The 19,657-nt window shown below is 49.6% G+C and overlaps 4 protein-coding genes across 4 annotated transcripts; 1 reads left to right on the forward strand and 3 right to left on the reverse strand.

The window, feature by feature from the left end:
* Positions 1-159: 159 nt before the first annotated feature.
* On the reverse strand, positions 160-2,831 carry mitd1 (MIT, microtubule interacting and transport, domain containing 1). Its single transcript, XM_067258262.1, has 7 exons — positions 2,507-2,831; positions 2,316-2,417; positions 1,742-1,878; positions 1,313-1,399; positions 782-894; positions 518-578; positions 160-381 (listed from the first exon to the last, which is right to left on the reverse strand). The coding sequence occupies exons 1-7, from the start codon at positions 2,649-2,651 to the stop codon at positions 286-288; spliced, it is 741 nt and encodes a 246-aa protein (XP_067114363.1). The 5' UTR covers positions 2,652-2,831; the 3' UTR covers positions 160-285.
* A 238-nt stretch (positions 2,832-3,069) lies between these two features.
* mrpl30 (mitochondrial ribosomal protein L30) lies at positions 3,070-4,630 on the forward strand. Its single transcript, XM_067258287.1, has 6 exons — positions 3,070-3,382; positions 3,498-3,575; positions 3,686-3,832; positions 4,052-4,125; positions 4,254-4,409; positions 4,528-4,630. Exons 1-5 carry the CDS (start codon positions 3,332-3,334, stop codon positions 4,384-4,386), a joined length of 483 nt encoding a protein of 160 aa, XP_067114388.1. The 5' UTR covers positions 3,070-3,331; the 3' UTR covers positions 4,387-4,409; positions 4,528-4,630.
* Positions 4,631-4,867: 237 nt separating this feature from the next.
* txndc9 (thioredoxin domain containing 9) lies at positions 4,868-7,629 on the reverse strand. The gene is made up of 5 exons (XM_067258276.1): positions 7,546-7,629; positions 6,806-7,035; positions 6,449-6,567; positions 6,060-6,314; positions 4,868-5,631 (listed from the first exon to the last, which is right to left on the reverse strand). The coding sequence occupies exons 2-5, from the start codon at positions 6,989-6,991 to the stop codon at positions 5,517-5,519; spliced, it is 675 nt and encodes a 224-aa protein (XP_067114377.1). The 5' UTR covers positions 6,992-7,035; positions 7,546-7,629; the 3' UTR covers positions 4,868-5,516.
* Positions 7,630-8,190: 561 nt separating this feature from the next.
* Positions 8,191-19,657, reverse strand: rev1 (REV1 DNA directed polymerase). Its single transcript, XM_067227605.1, has 22 exons — positions 19,452-19,657; positions 17,707-17,778; positions 17,454-17,586; positions 16,457-16,625; positions 15,749-16,342; positions 14,767-15,626; positions 14,408-14,494; positions 14,104-14,220; positions 13,801-13,918; positions 13,554-13,682; positions 13,063-13,217; positions 12,672-12,791; positions 12,152-12,372; positions 11,777-11,949; positions 11,415-11,647; positions 11,069-11,289; positions 10,717-10,968; positions 10,488-10,587; positions 10,106-10,305; positions 9,812-9,962; positions 9,523-9,625; positions 8,191-9,245 (listed from the first exon to the last, which is right to left on the reverse strand). The coding sequence occupies exons 2-22, from the start codon at positions 17,764-17,766 to the stop codon at positions 9,134-9,136; spliced, it is 4,308 nt and encodes a 1,435-aa protein (XP_067083706.1). The 5' UTR covers positions 17,767-17,778; positions 19,452-19,657; the 3' UTR covers positions 8,191-9,133.

The following is a 19,657-nucleotide window of genomic DNA, read 5'->3' on the forward strand; positions in this document are numbered from 1 at the left end:
GATAATGACCCGCTATTAATGACCAAGACTTGAAAATAAAAAATCACCCCGAAAAATTGCAAGTGCTGTATGACCATTTAGAACAGGATTATGAAGGTAACTGTCAAGGTGTTGCTGCGCTTCTTGAGATATAAGTTGATAGACACATAATAAGGCACATTTGAGGCTTCTAATTATATATTACTATAAATGAAAGCAATGCAGAGGCAATGGAGGGATGTGGAGAAATTGGGCCGACAATGGACTACGCAAAAACAGAGAGTTAGGATTCCACCTCTCTGGATCTCATAGAGTCTTGGTGTGCTTGGTGTGAAAAATGTCCACTGAGGTCTCCTGACACTCTCTCAAGTCGTAGTCACAGTAACCGATAGAGAAACGTCCCTGAAGAGACATACACAATAGGACCACACAAAACAACAACAGCTTAGTGTGTGCATGAACGTGTGTGCATGAGTGTGTGTTTGTGTGTGTGTCAGACTGAAAGATATATTAGTTATGGTTGAGCTTGTCATCTTACTTTAGGTTTCTTGAAGTAATCCAGTCCTCTTCCTATCTTGATAATCCAACCGTTGTCAAACCTAGGACGATTTTAACGTTGTTTAATGTTGCAAACCATCCTTGTACCGGGCACACCCAACTAAAACTCAATACACCAACATCTCTGTCACTGAATATAGTAATATGGCTGAACCCCTAGGTTGACTGAACCCAAGTATCTTGATTAAATATGTTTGGTGTATAGATAGACACTATTTTACTCATCTCTGTGGTTTGACTGTACCTGATCTCCCTGTCGTGGATGGAGGAAGAGTACTTGAGCTCCAGACACACCCCATGAGCCTGCAGACTCTGTCTCAGCTCCACCAGAGCTCCTGCTTGCTGGGAGGAACTGTCCTGGAGGACAGGAGACCAGTCACACAACCAAGGGGGGTCAGGTGGCTGAGCGGTTAGGGAATCAGGCTAGTAATCTGAAGGTTGCCAGTTCGATTCCCGGCCGTGCCAAATGACTTTGTGTCCTTGGGCAAGGCACTTCACCCTACTTGCCTCGGGGGAATGTCCCTGTACTTACTATAAGTCGCTCTGGATAAGGGCCTCTGCTAAATGACTAAATGTAAATGTAACCACATACAGACACTAAAACAGCCGGATGTCATCACAGACAGAGCGTGACGGACCATAAGCTGGAGGATGAAAGGACAGCTAGTGTTTACTTCAGGGACCTAGCAAGGTGAAAACGACTGTGTTTCGTTAAAAACGTTGGGATGGTGATTCATTTGTGTCTGGGGAAGTGGAGACCTAGGAGGTGTCCTACCTCTTCCTGTGAAGTCAGGAGGTGGATGTTCTTCACTCCACAGGAAGCCTTCAGCAGCATCTCACAGAAACGCAGGAAGTTGTACAACTGGAGGAAATCAAATGACAGTAATGATAAGCAGCCCCAACATTTTGATATACATGCCTGTAAAGCCAGCTCATTATAGACACCCAGATCTGAATGGACCTACACAACAGACATTGTGGATTGCCTGGTGACTGGTTTGGTGTAGGGCTCTTAGGAGCTGTATATGTCCTGGTGGATGTGTGTGGTGATGTATGCTGGCAGATCTACGTCACCTGGTGGATGTGTGGTGATGTATGCTGGCAGATCTACGTCACCTAGTGGATGCGTGTGGTGATGTAAGCTGGCAGATCTACGTCACCTAGTGGATGTGTGTGGTGATGTAAGCTGGCAGATCTACGTCACCTGGTGGATGTGCCGTATGTAAGGGTCCTCCACCCAGACCTCAGTGAGACCCTCACTGATGTAAGGCTTGAACAGAACCTCATAGCTGTAGCCTGTGGAGTTTTCTGCTATCCTGATCTGCTCGTGGTATTTCCCCTCTGCAGAGAGAGAGAGAGAGAGAGAGAGAGAAAGAGAGAGAGAGAGGCATACAGTGACAGACAGACAGACAGACAGACAGAGAGAGAGAGATAGAGAGAGAGAGACAAAGAGACAGAAAGAGAGAGGCATACAGTGACAGACAGACAGACAGACAGACAGACACAGAGAGAGAGAGAGAGATAGAGAGAGAGAGACAGAGAGAGAGACAGAGAGACAGAAAGAGAGAGGCAGACAGAGACAGACAGACAGACAGACAGACAGACAGACAGACAGACAGACAGAGAGAGAGAGAGAGAGAGAGAGAGAGAGAGAGAGAGAGAGAGAGAGAGAGAGAGAGAATGTGTCAACATTATCTCTTAAAGTACCATCACAGCTCATTTATTAGACATGCCCATTCCTGATAATAGACTGTACTTTTAATTTGAGGATTGCTCACCTTCTTTTAGCTGGTTCACATGGACCTTGATCTGCTCTGCTCTGTCCATATAGCCCTTGATCTTGTCTCTGTAGTGGAGCTTCTTGGAGTCATCTTTAAGAGCTGTTTACAGATGTAGATGATTATTCAACCCCTATACCTCGCTTAGTCTCTTTCTCCCAAGTGTGTACATGTGTATAGGACTACCCTACCTTTTAGAACGTCTATCAGAAGCTGGATCCCCTCTTGGTAACATACCAGGGACTCCTGGAAGCGCGAGCCATGATCCAGTTCAACCGCCCGCTTCAGGACGGAGATAGCCGAGGTCTCCATTCCGGTAACGTGATTTTGGGTCATGATACAAGAGTTGAATTGTCAACACTCAGTCAAGTTGAGAACAAATAGGTTCTAAAAATCCTCTTCTATTTGCTTAGACGAAACGCACACACACCAGTCACACTTCATGTGTAAAATTTAAAGTATGTGCTTTCAGATTTTCTCTTTGGCAGAATCATCTAAAAATCTGCGATTCACATACCAGAGGTACCGCACAATAATAACTCCCCGAGGAAACGACCTGCGCAAGCAGAACGACTGGATGTGTTTCTTTGACGATTTAGGCAAATATAATCAAACCTATATACATTTTATAAACTGTGAAATTGTATAATCTTTTACAATGCATTCATAATACTGAATAGTTATTGAAGTTGCAATTTGCAAAACAGTAGGAACTATAACGGTCAGTAATCGATTTCTTTAGGAGCTTTGTTAATGTAACTACATCCTGCTTCCGTTTAAATGTCATAACGAAAGCGTGAAAAACGTTCATGTGTTTTCTAACCTGTGCATAGATTTTTGGACGAAGAGTAGTTTGTGTAAACATGTGAAAATTATAAAGCATACATATCTTGGAGTAATGTTATATTGACCTCAGTGCCGTCCGCACACGAGTTTACTTTTACAGTAACCTTGGCTTGTCTGCAAGTTTCTCACAAGGTTGCTCAGCATAGCAAGACAAATCAACACAAGTGAAAATGGAAATGATCTTTCGAGCACTTTACTTAAATTTCCCTCGTTCAATAAAGGTAAGATTGTTGTCTATCTACTTTAGAGGTGTATATACTGCTCATGCGGGTGTTTTGGGTTAGTGTGTTCGTTCCATCGTTCCAACGCTGCCTGTCACTGTGTGCATCGTCTCAGACTTTAACAGAAGCCTCGTCGTTGCCATGGTCAATTTCATGCCGCAGCCTGTTCACTAAAGCGCGGATCCCACCAGAGGTGAGAAACGGTGAAGTAGTGAAGCGACCAATTCAACAAACATTACGATTTGAATATCATCCACATTGGTTCTATTCTGTAGGAGTCTAAATCTCTTACCCTCCCTGCAGGTTCTGGAGGAGAGATCGAAGCAGCATGACAAGTATGGAGGAGACCCAGAGCAGCCTCATAAACTTCACATTGTCACCCGGGTGAAGAGCACCATGCGTCGGCCGTACTGGGAGAAGATGATGATAAAAACTCTTGGCTTGGAGAAGGTAAAACAATTCTTGTGTGTGTTAGGAATGCGAAATAAAGGAACAGTAGTCTTATGTTTGTAAATAGACGTTAACAAACGTAAATCGCCAATAGGAATGAATACAAATCCATACTGTACCAGTCATATTTGCACAGCTGTCATCGTGAGATAATATATAAAATATTTATTATGTTGCTCACTTGCTCAGCGATTGTTCCTTTGCCTCACCTCCATTTAGGGACAAGTTCCTGTAATCCACAAGAACATTCCCTCAGTCAACAACCAACTGAAATTTGTAAAGCATCTAGTCAGGTAAAAGTGCAGCACACGTTTCACAAGAGTGAAATAAGAAATAACTAGTCTATCTGCATCCTGGTATTTATTTATTTTGGGGGGGAGGCTTTTTCTGTCATCATATCCGGCTCCTTTTTCCTGTGCAGGATCCAGCCGCTGAAGCTGCCCTACGGCCTCCCTTCTGAGGAGGACATTGCTGACTCATACCTCAACAGCAAGGGAGAGCTGATAGTACGACGTCTCCTCAAATCTGTGGATCCCAAGGCCCTGGAGTCTTAGCTACCCCCTCTGTGCTCCCAGCACCTCACACCCCCTCTCCACCTCACACCCCCCCTCTCCCCCTCACACCCTCACACCCCCTCTCCACCTCACACCCCCTTTCCCCCTCACACCCCCTCTCCCCCTCACACCCCCTCTCCCCCTCACACCCCCTCTCCCCCCATGGGCTCTCTTCACATTGTATCTTGGCTCCCTTCAAGGAACAATGGAGATGTTTTTCTATTAATTAAAAAAGCAAAATGTGCTACTTTTTCACAGGTTTGTTTGTTGCCCCAATAAGGTATTGCATGTATGATTAATGTGCTTTATGGCTTACAAGATTGTTTCCTTGATTGACAAAACTTTTGTGTTGCATAGAAATTGCAGTCACTACGTTGAGGGCTCTACAAGCAGACTTGGATATTGGCTTGGTTTTATACAAACAGAAGTCACTTTGCAGCTGCTAAATTATAAAATTGTGAACATACTATAAAGTCACAGAGTGATTACCAATTTTCTTTATTAAGATAAAGCACACATTTGTAGGAAAAACTCAACTTGTGCTACTAGCAACACAGAATGGAGGGAAGGAGGGCATATCGGGACTGCAGCTAACTTCCTTGGCACTTGGTTGTTGTTCATGAACAGCTGGGTGACCAGGCCTCTTCCTGTGCATCCAGTCAACAAAGGCAACAGATGACTCCAAGTCTAATACACAAAACATCATGTAAGGCTCTTCAGGGAGTTGCATCATTATGAAATTAAGATGACCGAATTCCATCAATGACACTCATCAGGGATATGAGGGTTATTGCGCTCCCATGAAGTGATGAAAGCTTTAGGAAACTGACATGATCGACAACATCAAATTATATGGGTTCAAAAATAATTTATAATCAAAATGATTTACGTTTGATTGTACATGTTCAATGTATGTGATCAATAATGAATACACACACAAGAACATTGTTATAGAACTTTAAAGATGAAAGAAAAGGGATGACAGACTACATAAAAAAAACAACAGATGGACAAGGAGTTGGTCGGTCTAAGCCCAACATAGGAGTCAGGCTGTCTGCAGGATTCTGACAAGTCAGTGGGTGATGGAGTAGCCCGGAGAGGGAGGAGGAGAGAGGGACGGTGCCGTCTTCCTAGTCTGAGTCAGAGTCTGAGTCGTAGCCTCTCCCTCGAATGGTCTTCTTCTCTACCTTGGTGAACTTTGTCCCTGACTTCTGTGTCAGTGTGGGAGGTTCCATGAGGTTACCACTGGGGAAGAGAGCAAGGACAGGATTGTTACACCAAATTAGCTTGACTGGAACCCTGTGTGTGCTACCCATGGCCCTGGTTTAACACTCAAATCAGATCCTCCCTTTAAATCAACATATTTTTTTATTTTCATGTCCTATCTGCTAAAAGAAATTCTCCAAAGACAGGTTTAAAGAGTCATCAAGCAGCACCTGGTACATTTCACATTTAGTCATTTAGCAGACGCTCTTATCCAGAGCGACTTACAGTAAGTACAGGGACATTCCCCCAAGGCAAGTAGGGTGAAGTGCCCTGCCCAAGGACACGTCATTTTGCCTGGCAGGGAATCCAACCTTCTAATTACTAGCCAGATTCCCTAACCGCTCAGTCACCTGACTCCCTAGTAGTAAATACTAGTGTGGTACTGCCCAGGTAGGTAAGGTAATCACCTGTAGTTGATGATGTCTGAGCAGCCCAATCTCCATTCCAGCATCTCTGTGGGGAACTCATCCGTGTTCCCCAGATCCGTGAAGCCCACCACGTAGTCCTTGGTCTTGCCATCCTTCACCAGGGCCAGGGTGGGGATCACCTTGATCCGCAGCCTCTCTGTCAGAAAGGGAGCCTTCTCCACGTTCAGCTTCAGGAACTTGGTCTCCAGGTGCTTCTTGGCCAGGATGGCCAGATGCTTGTCTAAGATCTTACATCTATGGAGCGGGAGGGATAACATCATGGGAAATGAGAAAAGAGAGAAGTTAAGAGATTTAGAACACATGAGAGGTCAATAGGGGTTGTGTTTATAGAGCCCCGGAGCCCAACGTTTCTAGAATGTATTTCTTACCTGAATGTGGAATCTTTGTAGAAATGGCATACTGTGTTCTTGCTATCCTTGACCTCTGCAAAGAAGTCTTTCTCACTGGGAATCTCCCTGTACTCCCCATGTCCTTTAGAAATCCACTCCTTGAGAAAGACAACAGTTGCATGAATGTTCCAGTGATGATTAGCGATGCATCTAGAAAACATTCTGGATTTTTCTAGTGTTTTAAAACAGAGTTGCCGCACATTCATTTAGTCACCGAATCCGTTATTACGGCAATTCAACAGTGTGCTTCCTCCAAAGCACACTGCATTTTGATAGATGTACTGTAATGCAGCCTGTAACTTAACACCCCTGTTCCACCCCTTCATTCCTCCTAACCTGCTTCTGTTTCTGGGCTTTCTTCAAGGCCTCTAGTCTCCTCTCCTTCAGTTTCTCCAAGTCGTCGTCATCCATTCGTTCCAACTTGTTTAGTTCTGCGTCCACCTGCTCCTCGACCATGCGTGCAGACTGCAGAACCTGATGCTCCAGGGCCTTGGCCATAATCTCCATTGACTGACTGGCCATGATGAATCCTCTCTGAAGCCGTCTGACGCACTGACACTTGCAACCTGGGGTTAAAACGTTGATTGAATAGAAATTCACATAGCTTTGTTAAGTGCTAGCCTGAAACATTTTTTTTTAAAGTATACTAGCAGACAGTTGGCTAGCTTGAAGTTTATACGGCTACTACTGTAACCTGGTCACAGGTGACCATGACAACGAAACCTTGATCTTAGCCAGCTCTAATCATTTTCAATAAAATAAAATAATAACATTTGCAAGGTGACAAATGTTGGACACCAACGGACTATCCTACGTCGCTAGGTTTGTTGGTGCTAACGGCATGTAGTCATTGCTAGCTAGTAACTTAGTCAGCAACACTGACTGGGTCTCGGCTAATGCGCAGAGCTAGCTAGCTCTAACTAGCCTACTGTAGCTAGCTATCTTTAACGTGGAGTCACATGAAGCGCATCTAAACTAGAGATATCACTCAGACATTGCGCATACCATCATGAAAGTACAACCCGACAAAGTCCAGAATTTTAGACACACATGAATTCGTGTTAACAACACTGTACCTTGCTGTTCCTTCTGATAGCTGTCCGTGCAAAAAGGCAAACCTTTGTTGATGCAGCGGCGCAGAGGTTTGACGCCTGGGCGGGGGAACGGGGGCCTTCGTGATACCAGAGAATGTCTGTCGTCATATTGTAGTCCAAAGTCACCCGCGAAAGGGTCCTGTTCGGACTTCCGGGTTGTAAGGAAGTCCTTCACAGGGAAAATGTGTACTGTATTTAGCTCTAACTATGTAGAGCTAATACGTTTTGTGGGTGAAAATTAGATTTTTGGTAGGCCCTATGTATGTGCATTTTCAATTTAGAGCTAGTGATGTCGAGCTGTCTGGTGCATTGAAGCTTTCATTCCACGAGGTATACACTAGTGCCACCAGCTGGTCAAGATACTTTGGATAAACCACATTTTTCTAATATCCCACTTGCCACTGACCTTATGATCCATTTACTGCAGTATTAACTTCCTTAGCCAGGACTCAATCCCATCTCTGTAATTGTTTCCTATATACATAATGAAACCGTTGCTCTTCACTGGTCTTCAGGCCACAAGCAATATGTGCACTTTTTACATTCCTTCTGTCAAAACTGTTCTGAATGAAGTGACAACAACGACGCCAAATATATTCCGCTCCAGTGAACAGTCGCCACACAGAGTAAATGTTTCTAGCAGAGTTCAGTTTATTATCAAGTTTTTAGAAAACATACAAATGATCAGGTCACAGCTTCAGGTCTTCAGGCACAGGTCAGCAGTGATAGAAATGTAGACTGACCAAAAACAAACCCTCGACTTTCCCTTTACAAGAGACATTGGAGGTGAGGGGGAAAAGCAAGCTAATACAGTTAGAAACCACAACATAGATGGCTCACATGAGTGAACCTCATTTACAAAACTCAAAATGATGGAGGGTGTCCCGTTTCTCTTTAGAACTACATTCATTACACCAGTACTCCAAATACAACCATGATATACACAGTGGTTAAGTACAGATATTTTTTTGTGGAGATCACTTCAACAGCTTTCTCATCCCGCACCAAGTTATACCCTCTCTTTCCTCTAACCTTGCATGATCTCGACAGAACTTTGACCATAGGCTTGACTACCATGAGTCTCGTATCCAGGAAATGACAACGAACATCGGCGAAGAAAACAAACAGTCCGTAAATACAACAATAGAAAACAAATAAACTCTTCTTTACATAAACAAGCTTTTGTTCATGAAAAAAACTTTGAAAACTTCACTTATATGCTTTAACAACAGTTTGGCACTTTTTAGCTGAAGAAAATGTACAAAATTGTTTAGATTTTTAAAAAACCAAAACAAAGCCGATACAACTCAGTCTGTAGTGTTTTTGTCTCTGCTTGGCAGCCATGACAGTTAGTCTCTGCTTGGCACCCATGACAGTTTGTCTCCGCTTGGCAACCATGATAGACTGACATGTCAGGGTGGATTGTGAGAGAAGGACTAACGAAAAACAGAATATACACTGAGGATCTAAACGAGGACAGGTGGGGGGGGGGGGGGGGTTGGAGGTCATGTGTCTCTCTCCGCTTAGCTTCAGCGATTTCTGGAAATGACATCTGAGAAGGAGGCGTCTCCTAGGTGATCTTGAGCATGCTGCCGTAGGTCTGCTGCACCACCACCTGCACGTTGTCCAGGATGAAGTCGAAGGCCATGCCCCACACAGACTCCTCCGACTGCTGCATTAGCCTGCGGGAGAAACAGAGGATGTAGCTCAGCGGTCAAGGATTCTGACTGCAGACCAAGAGGTCGCAGGGTGAAATCCCGCCCCCGGACGTCGCTTCGGATAAAAGCATCTACTAAATGAACACATTACACAGGAGCAGAGAAGACCACAACAGTGGGAGGAAGACATCATTATGAAACGAGTTTAGCTTTTCAGTCTTACTGACACCGGTGTGTGTCCTTCTATATTGCTTCTTCATGTTTTAGAGCAGACAGAGCAGTATAGCCCAGGGATCTGTACCTCTTCATGTATTTGATGACCAGGTCCAGCTTCTCCAGGTCCTTGTCATCTATGAGGTCAGTGCAGTACTTGACCACCTGCAGAATGTCCTCCTCCATGGGTTCTGAGAGGGGGGGGGGGGGACACAGCATTGATAACAGCCAGCAGCAGTCTTCCTCAGTTTCTAAACTACAACAGTGACTCACATTCCCTCAACATACATGAAACAGGATGACTCATCTCCCCCCCCCCCCCCCCCCATCTACCCAGCTGAGATGGTAGGACCCAACCCATGCTCCCCCCCACCTACCTGAGATGGAAGTGACCCACTCCCGGAGGAGGGTCCTAATGTCAGTGAAGTCGCAGGCTCCGGCCAGGGCAGGGGAGGGGCGGGGGACGAACTTGGACAGTGGCTCCTGAACAGCCTCTTTCAGAGAGGAGGTGGAGGGTGCGTTCTCTGTCTGAGGAGGAAGATAAAGGGATGTGTCGGTTGATTTAAGGTGGCTACGTAAGGCGAGCAATCAAGTCTTCAACAATGCACCGGAACCTAATCTGAGTCAATCAATGGAAGATGTTGGTGAGGGATATGTGACCCCGCCCTTACCTTATGTCCATTGGGCAGGTCCCTAGATCGGAGCGGTAGAGCTTTCACTGGGCTGCTTTCTGGGCGGGGCCTCTTCAAAGGGGAGTGGCCTTTCTTCGCAGGGCTTCCTGCATTCTTTCTCTTGTAGCGGCGTTTCACCCGCCCCACGGAACCCGCCGGCCCCGACTGTTTCAGCTGCAACAGAGGGTTCCTCTGCTCCACTAGAGGGAGAGCGCAGGGATACAAATCCAAGAATTACATTCAGATAAAACTCTGTAGTTCTTTATTTATATAAAATATTGTAGAAAACTCTGTAGAAGTTTTGAATAGTAGTAGTAATATTGACAGTTCCTTCTACCAAGTGTAGACGTGAAGTTGTGGTAGAGAATTTCCTGCAACATACCCACAATGCCCTGGGGCGAGGCGTTCTCCCTGCGGCTGTATGCTGAGCGGAGCTCTTCCTGGAGCTCTTTGGGGAGGGCGGCAAACACATCCGGGTCAACCTACCCCCCCGGAGAGGAACACACAACACAGGGACTGTGTGACACAGCACAGAGGGATCCACAAGAACCAGACGTGGTGACCTGTTCTGGTGTGTGTGTGTGTGTGTGTGGGGGGGGGGGGGGCAGTACCTGGGAGAAGTCTGGCAGCTCCAGGATAATGCCCGTGGAGCCAGACTGGTTGGGGATTTGCAGAACCAGGGTGCCGACAGGAGGGGCGTGGTGGGGAGGACGGGGGGGAGAGGAGGGAGGCAGGGGTGGGGAGGAGGGCGGTGGGGGTGCAGGGGGCTGGTCACGGGGGGCCCTCCTGTCTCGGTGGGTCCAGGACTCCTCCACCTGCTCCCTCAGCTCAGCCGGCAGGGCTGCCAGCACCGAGCGGTCCACCTGACAACCACAACAACCAGACCTGGTCAAGAGCTCTGGTCACCCCCTGATCCCCCTCCCCAGCCCCCACCACCCGTGTTGAGGACGTGACCTCTGGTACCTGTGACGGCGAGGGCACCTCGATGCTGAGGTTGAGGCGGCCGTGGGCGTGGTTTGGGGTTCGTGGAGGTGGAGGCGACTCCCCTTTGCTCGTCCCTGGGAATGGCTCAGCGGGAGTGGGGAGGCGGGGAGGGGTAGGGGAGGGACACGGGGGCAGGGCTCTGGGAGAAGAAGCCATCGTCTGATTGGAGGTTGGGTCTGCGGTTGAAACATTATGGAGTTCTAAGTAGAGAGAGAGAGAAGGGGAAAGAATGTCACAATTCCTAGAGCAGGGTAACTTCTGACAGGCAGGCGATTTTATGATTTAATACATCCAATAAGATACAGCCTTAAATAGACACACACACCTGTGTTGTTGGGTTTTGCTGCAGGGGCTCTCTGAGCCGTGAACATGTCCTTGATGGAGCGGGTTCTGGAGCCAGCGGGGTCCTGGCCTGCAGAGTGGGCCCCCTCGAGGAGCTGCACCTGGAGGCCCACCCCCCTCATCTCCTGCACCTCCAGCTTCATGGTGTGGAACAACTTGATGATTTCACTGGCTATCACCTGACCGCTGTCTGTGGGCTGGGCCATGGTCACTGACCTGAGGGGGGAGAAGGAGGGGGAGAGAGAGGGAGAAAGTTCATCAAGCAATCGCAAACAACTACACAAATACATGTAGTTCTCCAGGATAAGGGACTAGGATGTTGAGGTATAAGTCCCTCTCTTTCACCTGGCCAGGTTGTCACAGATCCCGTGACCTCCGTACTTCGCTGGCTCCACCGGCGCCCCCGGCCTCCGCACCATGACCTTCAGGGTCACCCTCCGACCCCTTAGCCCCGCCTCCTGGAGACGGCGCTCGACTTCCATGGACAGGTTGGTCAGGAACAGCTTGGCCTCCTCCACCTGGAAGAAACGAGAGGGGGGGAGGGAGGGGGGGAGGGAGAGAGGGGGACAGAGGGAATGAGATTAAGGGAAGAGAAGGAGACAGAGGATATGAAATGTGAGGAGATAAACAGAAGAGTGAGTTCGCTGAACAGAACGAGAGGAAGTAAGAATAGAATGTGAGCGAGTGTATGGACAGAACTCCCACTCTCGCGGCCCTGACCTGGGTGAAGCGGATGTTGTAGTTCATCTCTGCTGAGACGGACTTCCTCTCCTTCTCGCTGCGCACCGGCCGGTCGTCCAGGCCTCGGCAGAACCGGTACAGCGTCTGTCCGGTGCGCGGGCCGAACTCCTTCTGCAGCCGCGTCAGGGACACCTGCTGCAGGTCGCCACACGTCCTCACCCCCAGAGACGCCAGCTTGACGCCCATCGACCGCCCCACGCCTGCCAGAGAGAGAGAGAGAGGGGGGGGTCAACCTCGGTCCCAGACTGTCAATTTGGATTTTTCTGTGCTTGATTATTTTTGTCTGGCATATTGAAACCAATGGGAAACTATCATTTAAAATATCCAATGGTCTCTCCAACCAGTTCTGCCCTGCTCAATGACATTTTGACTATTCAGACAGTTATAAATACACATTTTTTATCCTCTGGTACACAGAGAAATGTGTGTCGTCCGTACGAGACAAAGAAGTGTCTGTTATGCATGGTGCGACCAGCAGATGGTGCTGTAGGCCACACACCTGGCAGGCTGGTGACAGACTTCTCCCTGATGAAGTCGTCCACTTCCTCCGACCGCAGGAAGTACTGCCCGTCTGGCTTGGCCTTGCGGATCGCCATCCGAGCCAGCAGGATGTTGGAGGCTGCAGGAGGGGGGGGGGGGTCAGAGGTTACAGATGGGACGGGACAGGAAGTAGGGCGGGGGAGGATTCGAACCGTACGGGCAGAATGGAGGAAATGAAGCCAATTTCCTTTACATTCGAGCTACTTAATATCTTTCTAAATGTCTATCTTCGGGGTGGGCAGTCTTGCAGTATAAAACCGTTTCTATATTAGAATAACAGCAGCCTGTATGGATAAAAGGCTCCATAAAGACAGGAAGAGTGATGGAGGCAGACAGGTGACGGCCCTCACCCATGCCGACCGAGGCGCAGCACCCGGTGCGGTCCCTGACGTCGGCTCTCACGGCGCTGGCCAGCTCGTCTGGGGTGACGCCCAGCTCCGCCAGCAGGGAGGAGCCGTCCACCAGCGCCTCGTCACAGCTCAGGGCCTCGATGTCGTGGGTGTAACTGGGGAGGGGGAGGGGTAGCAAACTTTGTAGAGATAGTGCCAGAGGGAGGGAAAGTTGGAGAGAATGACAGAGTGAGCAGAGACAGAGAGAGCAAGAGAGAATGAGAGAGAGGGCAAGAGAGAATGAGAGAGAGCAAGAGAGAATGAGAGAGAGAATGAGAGAGAGAGCAAGAGAGAATGAGAGAGAGAGAGCAAGAGAATGAGAGAGCAAGAGAGAATGAGAGAGAGGGCAAGAGAGAATGAGAGAGAGAATGAGAGAGAGAGCAAGAGAGAGAGAGCAAGAGAGAATGAGAGAGAATGAGAGAGAGAGAGCAAGCGTGTGTGTGTGTCCTCACCTGGCCAGGGTTTCATACATGGCCAGAGCCACTTCTTTGTAGGCCTGGAAGTCATAAGGGACAGACTGCAGGGAGGGGCACAGCTGCTTGGCCTGGCCAAAATACATCCCGTTCTTCACCCCCGCCTGCCTATGGGGGGAAAGCACACACACACACACACACAATTTATGAATGGAGGCAGGCATTTAAAACCCTGTCTGCAGTCAGATTGTGAGTGTGTGTGTGTGTGAGAGAGTGTGTGTTTTACCTGGCCTCGTAGCTGCAGGAGGCGATCTCCGCCCTGGACAGCTCCAGGTCCAGCCCGTTGCCATGGGAAACAGGGCCGTTGGGCTCGGGGCTGGTCTCCATGTCCTCGTCTAGACTCCCTGACACACAGTAAGCATCCAGACACAAGTCAAACAAGGTTGTGTGTGTCTCACCAGGTTGGGGGTGTGTCTGTGTCTCACCAGGTTGTGTGCGTGTGTGTTTCACCTGGTTGTGTGTGTGTCTCACCTGGTTGGGGGTGTGTGTGTGTGTGTGTCTCACCAGGTTGTGTGTGTGTGTGTCTCACCTGGTTGGGGGTGTGTGTACTTCCTTTGGTAGTACTTCTGCTCCAGCTGGGGGTTAGTCCCCGCCCTATGGGCCACCTGGCCACTCCCCCGGTTACTGGTGACAGCCACAGGCTTCCCTACAGGAACACACACACACACGTGGAACACACATTTAACGGTTAAGCTGTTTAACCATTAACACCAGACCCAAAATGATTCAATCTGGCCATGTTGATATCACAGATTTAATCAAATGTAAAAAGACACTGTGGATATTAGTTGTATTATTTGACAGTGTGTGTGTCCTGAGGTAGGTCTCCTTGCCTTTAAGATCTGGCCGGTGTCTGATCCCCACCGACACGAAGAAACAGTCCATATCCACATGGAGAATACAGGACTTGACACTAGGTGCTGTAGACACACCGGATAAACACACACACACACACACACGGTAAGAGTACATCCAAGCCCACGGCTACACTGTCATTCTGCAGTTTTCAATTACAATTTCTCTCTCACCCACTTCACAGCTTCCCTCTCCTTACACACCCACACCCCCAGCCCCCCTCTCCCTCCCCCCTCCAGTGTACCTGTGTCTGGCCTGTGTGCGGAGCTCCTCTCCCCCCCTCCAGTGTACCTGTGTCTGGCCTGTGTGCGGAGCTCCTCTCCCCCCTCCAGTGTACCTGTGTCTGGCCTGTGTGCGGAGCTCCTCTTCAGACGCTCCTTCCCTGGGAAGGTGGCTTCCCCTGCTGCTCGGCGCCGGCTCTGCAGGGCGTTCACGTACTCCGAGAACTCCGTCCTCCACGTGGAGATGTGATGCAGGCGAGAGTGGGAGTAGAACTCTGCGATGATCCCGCCTCCCGCCCCGCCCACCTGTCTAGGGGCTTTCACTGATTGGTCCCGTCCCTCCGGAGGGGCAGGGTTAGAGGGGAAGGCATTGTGGTGACAGCCATTCAGGCGCACAGGGGAGGGGCCGGGATTCGTCTTATTGAGATTTGACACGGATTGACAGGCGTTCTGAGGCTGGGATTGGCAGGCTTGGCGAGGGCGGGACTCCGATGCGGCTATGGCCTCCTCATAAGTGGGCGGGGGGGGTTTGAGTCTCTGCTCATTGGCTGGTTGGGGGTTGCCTCCTCTGGAGTGGTGATTTACAGGAAGAGGTGGGGGGGGTTGTCCAGGGGGGCTGTGAGGATGCGTGGGGGGGTGGGTGAGGGGGTGCGGTGGGGGGCTGGAGGGCCGGGGGGAAACAGACACACCAGGAGACCCCCTGCCAGGACTGGGGCGTGTGCCCGGGGGCTGGAACCGGTCCGAGCCCCGGTCAGAAGCAGGCTTGCGGGAGGGGGGACGTGCAGGGGTGGGTGACAGGTCCAGGGGCTTTAAGGCACCGTTTACAGGGTGGACGTGTCCGTTGGTCAGGGGGGGCGGAGGCTCCTTCACCCCCCTGGGGGGTCTGACAGGACAGGGGGGGTCGTCGCCTGCCTCCTGTTGCACCCCGTTCACCTTGGGCCACAGAGCATCATGGGAGCTTTGTAGGGATCCGTTCCTAGAAGAAGAAAACAGGTACATTGTGAACATGGCACGTCATGACAATGCATATACCCTCCTTATGCTAAAAACATGACCAGGCTTCCTGAGCAACACATTCCTACTTCCACCAGTACTCACAATCTTAAGCTGAGGTTGTGGTAGCTGTGCTGGATGTGGCTGGAGGACAGGCTGGGTTCCAGGGGAGAGCGGCCCGATGACAAGTGCTCGTGGCTGGGATGGGCCGACTGACGGCTGGCCTTGGGGGGGGTGTAGGGAAGGGGCGAGCGCACCCAGCCGGGCAGAGGCTGCCCTGCGCCGTGTGGATGGGAGGGTGGGTCTGGGTCGGAGGGGACAGGGACGGGGTTGGGGAAAGGGCTGTAGAGGCCGGGCCCCTGGCCGAGGAGGTTGGACTGGGGGCTGGGGAGGTTGGGAGAGAAGTGGGGGTTTAGGAGCTCAGCAAGGGGGGAGTTGTGAACAGGGTATGGTTGAGGATAAAGGTGCAGAAGGGAATGGTAGTTTCCTGGGTGTAGGGGGACGTGGCTGGGGAGGAGGCCGGGCTGGGGCTGATCGTGCCTGGAGACAGGGCCGTGGAGGCTGGGTAGAGGCTGGCCCAGGCTGGGTCCAGCTGCCGTCTCTGGGGCCTGGCGCACACACACACTGGGAAAGCTAAGGCCTTTCTGCTTGGCGTAGAGCTGGTACTGCAGGTAGGAAAGGAGGTGGCCAGCCTTGATGCTGTTCAGACAGGAGGAGGGCCACCGTGGGAGCAAATGTAAGGGTTAAGAGTCCACACACACAGTCCCGCCCTCCCCCCCCACACACACACACGCACACACAGAGTACACACACCTGTCAGTGATCCACTCGGGCCGGACCACCTTCTCCCCTCTGAGCTCCTGGATCTTGTTGTTGGGCAGGTTGGTGGCGATGATGTGGGTGGTCTTGGAGCGGGAGTAGTACAGGTGGAACTGCCCCCCGTGTAGCATCATCAGTCTACGCAGCTCGTCCACACTGGGGTCTGCATACACACACAGGGTGCCCAACACACACACACACACACACACACAGGGTGCCCAACACACACACAGGGTGCCCAACACGCACACACACACACACACACACACACAGGGTGCCCAACACACACACACAAAAAGGGTCCGTTAGAGGTCCAAATGTGATCAAATCAAGCTCTAACTTTAAGGCTGTATTGAGATATATTAAGGGGCTAGACCAGAGATGACAGTTAATTCTACTTAAGTCACAGCCAATCAGGCGTCCCTCATGACTCACAGCTAGAAGCTTCAGCTTCCTGAACATTTACATATCCAATCTATTTTCATGCGGCAGACCCACTGAGAAGGGATGAGATTGAAATAAAGAGTCCACTTTTTTTTACCATCAACATTTGTAATGGAAGATTTTTTTTTTTTTTATATAAAGTAAATGAAAAACATGGGGGACCCAGAGAGACGGTGGTGGAGAGGGAGATAAACCAAGACAGGAGAGGAGCACATGGCTCTGTGTGGCTCAGCTCAGAACTACACCAGAACCATCCTTAAGAGCAGCCCACCACCACCATCCTCTCCCCTCCACCCTCCACCCTCTCCCCTCCACCCTCTTCCCACCACTCTCTCCCCTCTCCCCACTCCACCCTCTCCCCACCACCCTCTCCCCTCCACTCCACCCTCTCCCCTCCACTCCACCCTCTCCCCTCCACTCCACCCTCTCCCCTCCATCACAGCTCGCCCCTGCCAGCTGGTCTGAGCTACACCAGCCTGTGTTTGGTGTTTTGGAGCAGCGTACAGCCGGAGGGCTGCGGGCGATGATGCCTGCTCAGCCTGCTCACCTGTGTAGCCATTGACGTAGATGGCCACCCCGTTGAAGATGGCGGAGCAAGCCCCGTCCTTTTGCTTCTCTCTGGGGGCGTCCGTCTTGAACTGCTCCTCCAGTTTGGACACCTTGGCAGCCATGTAGCCCCCCTAAGGGCCAATGAGAACACAGATACGGAGGGGTCATGACCTCTCGGCAGGGGGCAATCGCAGGTGCTGATACTGAAGATGCCGGGGGAACCAGGAAGGTCGTGTCGGAATGTTACTCACGCTGCTAGCCCACCCGCTGTCATCGTTGGCTCTCTTCTTCCCCCATCCACCTCGACTCATACTGAGTTACACCTGAGAGAGAGACAGAGAGAGAGACAGAGAGAGAGACAGACAGACAGAGTCCAATACATAAGAAGCATTTGTACCATAGACTAACCCAATATGCTAACACACTAGACAAACAGACTGGTTCGTTTTTATCAGCAATGTGAGGTATCGATCTGTGGCTCCTTACACTTATTAGGCTGTATTCTCATTAGTGAGCCATACAGGCTGATGTTTATCAGGCCTTAACAGCCAACAAGACCCTGAATCTGGGTGCCTGTCTGCCTACCGGTCTTTCTGCAAGCCGGACTGTGTGTCTGTCTGTCTGTCTGTATCAGCATAGCTTCTGGAGCAACATAAGGCCAGGTTATATAGACACAGAAGCATCGGTTGTAAGAACACATTCTCATTTGTCTGACTGTCAACCTGCTGCCCAGCATTTGTGTCAGTCTAATATGATTGTGGTGAGTTTTACAGCTATTTGGTCAGGTGTAGCAATCATGCAAATGACTGTAATATGAGGAACACCACTGTCTTAACGCAGAGACATATGGTCACACGTGGAACAGAGAATGAACCATGCATTACAGTAGGCAGAATGGGGAACTGAATCAATTAATCAATACAGATATAGTTGGAAGAAAGGCTAGATCAAGGCCGTGACACTGACAGCCATTATCAAGTCTAGCCGACAGATGCTTTGTTCATGTGTCACTCCTACGGTCGGTAGTCCGTATAGTGGCTAATCACCCTCACCCTAACCACCCCGTCTCAGCTACACAAAGGAAGATGCCACCAAAGATATGCAGCATTTGCCTCCCTTTTGTCAAGAAGCTTGTGTGAGAGGTTAAAGTCAACGGAAGGCTAGGCTACCATACCAAATTATACGCCGTCTAATGTTAGCTATTGTAATTAATGCGGGTTACGGGGGTCATGCCAGCTAACACACAGAAGATTTTGTAGAGTTTTTAAGGTCACTGTGACGCGGACTGATTATAGCAAGGCAAGCCAGCCCCCCAGTGCCTCCTGAGTCCACCTCGATCTGAGCACAATCCAAGAGTATTGGTACACTGCATGGCTGGTTGAACATGCACGAATGTAGTTAGTTGATTTTTCTGTTCATCGCCCTTAAGCTACATAATGCTAGTTTACGTTATCCAAGTTTGCAGGTCAGCTACATGGGAATTTAGTGTCAGAGAGCGATTGCTATCTTTCCAATGCACCACATCGCCGTCAAGTGGAGGGACAACTGGCAAGAATAACGTACAGAAGCCAAAACTCTGCAAGGGCAGTGAGTGCCGTCTCGACATGTTGTAACTGCTGCCTCACAGTCCCATGTGATTTGACCTGGCTAGTTTTGCAACTAACACCGCTAGCTAGCTAGTTAGCATGACTAAAAAACTGATTTTAAAGACGACGAACATCACGCACTGGCCGGGGATATGCAACACATAACAGACAAATTACATTATCCACAACAATGATGGAAGATCGCTACCTAAAACGTCGCAACACCACGACTGTTCAGTATACGGATACGTTATATAGTATTCCGTGAGGACATTTTCCAATATCGCATATCCGTTACATAATTGCCAAACAATGAAATGCGTGCATGACACGAGGTGCATCAGTTACTGTGAGTTACAAAGTGCCTACACACTTCTATGCTCCCATGTCAGCGGAAGTCCCCTTCTCACCTTTTCTCCTGCTTAACGTCTTGCGTTTGTGCAACCAAGCCGACAAAATAACGTCCAAGCTGCCCAGACTTGTAAAAAAAGATAGTTTGAATGTGTCACTCCTTATGCAGAGTTTGGAGTAAATGTCGTTCTCTAGTCTGGACTGTTCCTATCTTCACATGGTTTCTTAAAATTTCGATCAACCTCCTCCGTGTACTCTCCATTTC

Source organism: Osmerus mordax, chromosome 2 (genome assembly GCF_038355195.1).
Source record: "Osmerus mordax isolate fOsmMor3 chromosome 2, fOsmMor3.pri, whole genome shotgun sequence".
Taxonomy (NCBI): Eukaryota; Metazoa; Chordata; class Actinopteri; order Osmeriformes; family Osmeridae; genus Osmerus; species Osmerus mordax.

What these genes read in the sequence shown, in the direction of transcription:
- mitd1 (XM_067258262.1), bottom strand. Translation starts at nt 2,651, where the DNA reads ATGACCCAAAATCACGTTACCGGAATGGAGACCTCGGCTATCTCCGTC. An exon ending in TCTGATAGACGTTCTAAAAG is followed by an intron (nt 2,418 to 2,506) that starts GTAGGGTAGTCC and finishes ATCTGTAAACAG; the next exon opens with CTCTTAAAGATGACTCCAAG. An exon ending in ACATACGGCACATCCACCAG is followed by an intron (nt 1,400 to 1,741) that starts GTGACGTAGATC and finishes GATTTCCTCCAG; the next exon opens with TTGTACAACTTCCTGCGTTT.
- rev1 (XM_067227605.1), bottom strand. Translation starts at nt 17,766, where the DNA reads ATGAGTCGAGGTGGATGGGGGAAGAAGAGAGCCAACGATGACAGCGGG. An exon ending in TCCTGCAGCTACGAGGCCAG is followed by an intron (nt 13,683 to 13,800) that starts GTAAAACACACA and finishes TTCCCCCCATAG; the next exon opens with GCAGGCGGGGGTGAAGAACG. An exon ending in GTCATCAAATACATGAAGAG is followed by an intron (nt 9,246 to 9,522) that starts GTACAGATCCCT and finishes TTTCTCCCGCAG; the next exon opens with GCTAATGCAGCAGTCGGAGG.
- mrpl30 (XM_067258287.1), top strand. Translation starts at nt 3,332, where the DNA reads ATGGAAATGATCTTTCGAGCACTTTACTTAAATTTCCCTCGTTCAATA. An exon ending in AAACTCTTGGCTTGGAGAAG is followed by an intron (nt 3,833 to 4,051) that starts GTAAAACAATTC and finishes ACCTCCATTTAG; the next exon opens with GGACAAGTTCCTGTAATCCA. An exon ending in TTTGTAAAGCATCTAGTCAG is followed by an intron (nt 4,126 to 4,253) that starts GTAAAAGTGCAG and finishes TTTCCTGTGCAG; the next exon opens with GATCCAGCCGCTGAAGCTGC.
- txndc9 (XM_067258276.1), bottom strand. Translation starts at nt 6,991, where the DNA reads ATGGCCAGTCAGTCAATGGAGATTATGGCCAAGGCCCTGGAGCATCAG. An exon ending in AAGCCCAGAAACAGAAGCAG is followed by an intron (nt 6,568 to 6,805) that starts GTTAGGAGGAAT and finishes GTCTTTCTCAAG; the next exon opens with GAGTGGATTTCTAAAGGACA. An exon ending in TACAAAGATTCCACATTCAG is followed by an intron (nt 6,315 to 6,448) that starts GTAAGAAATACA and finishes CCCGCTCCATAG; the next exon opens with ATGTAAGATCTTAGACAAGC.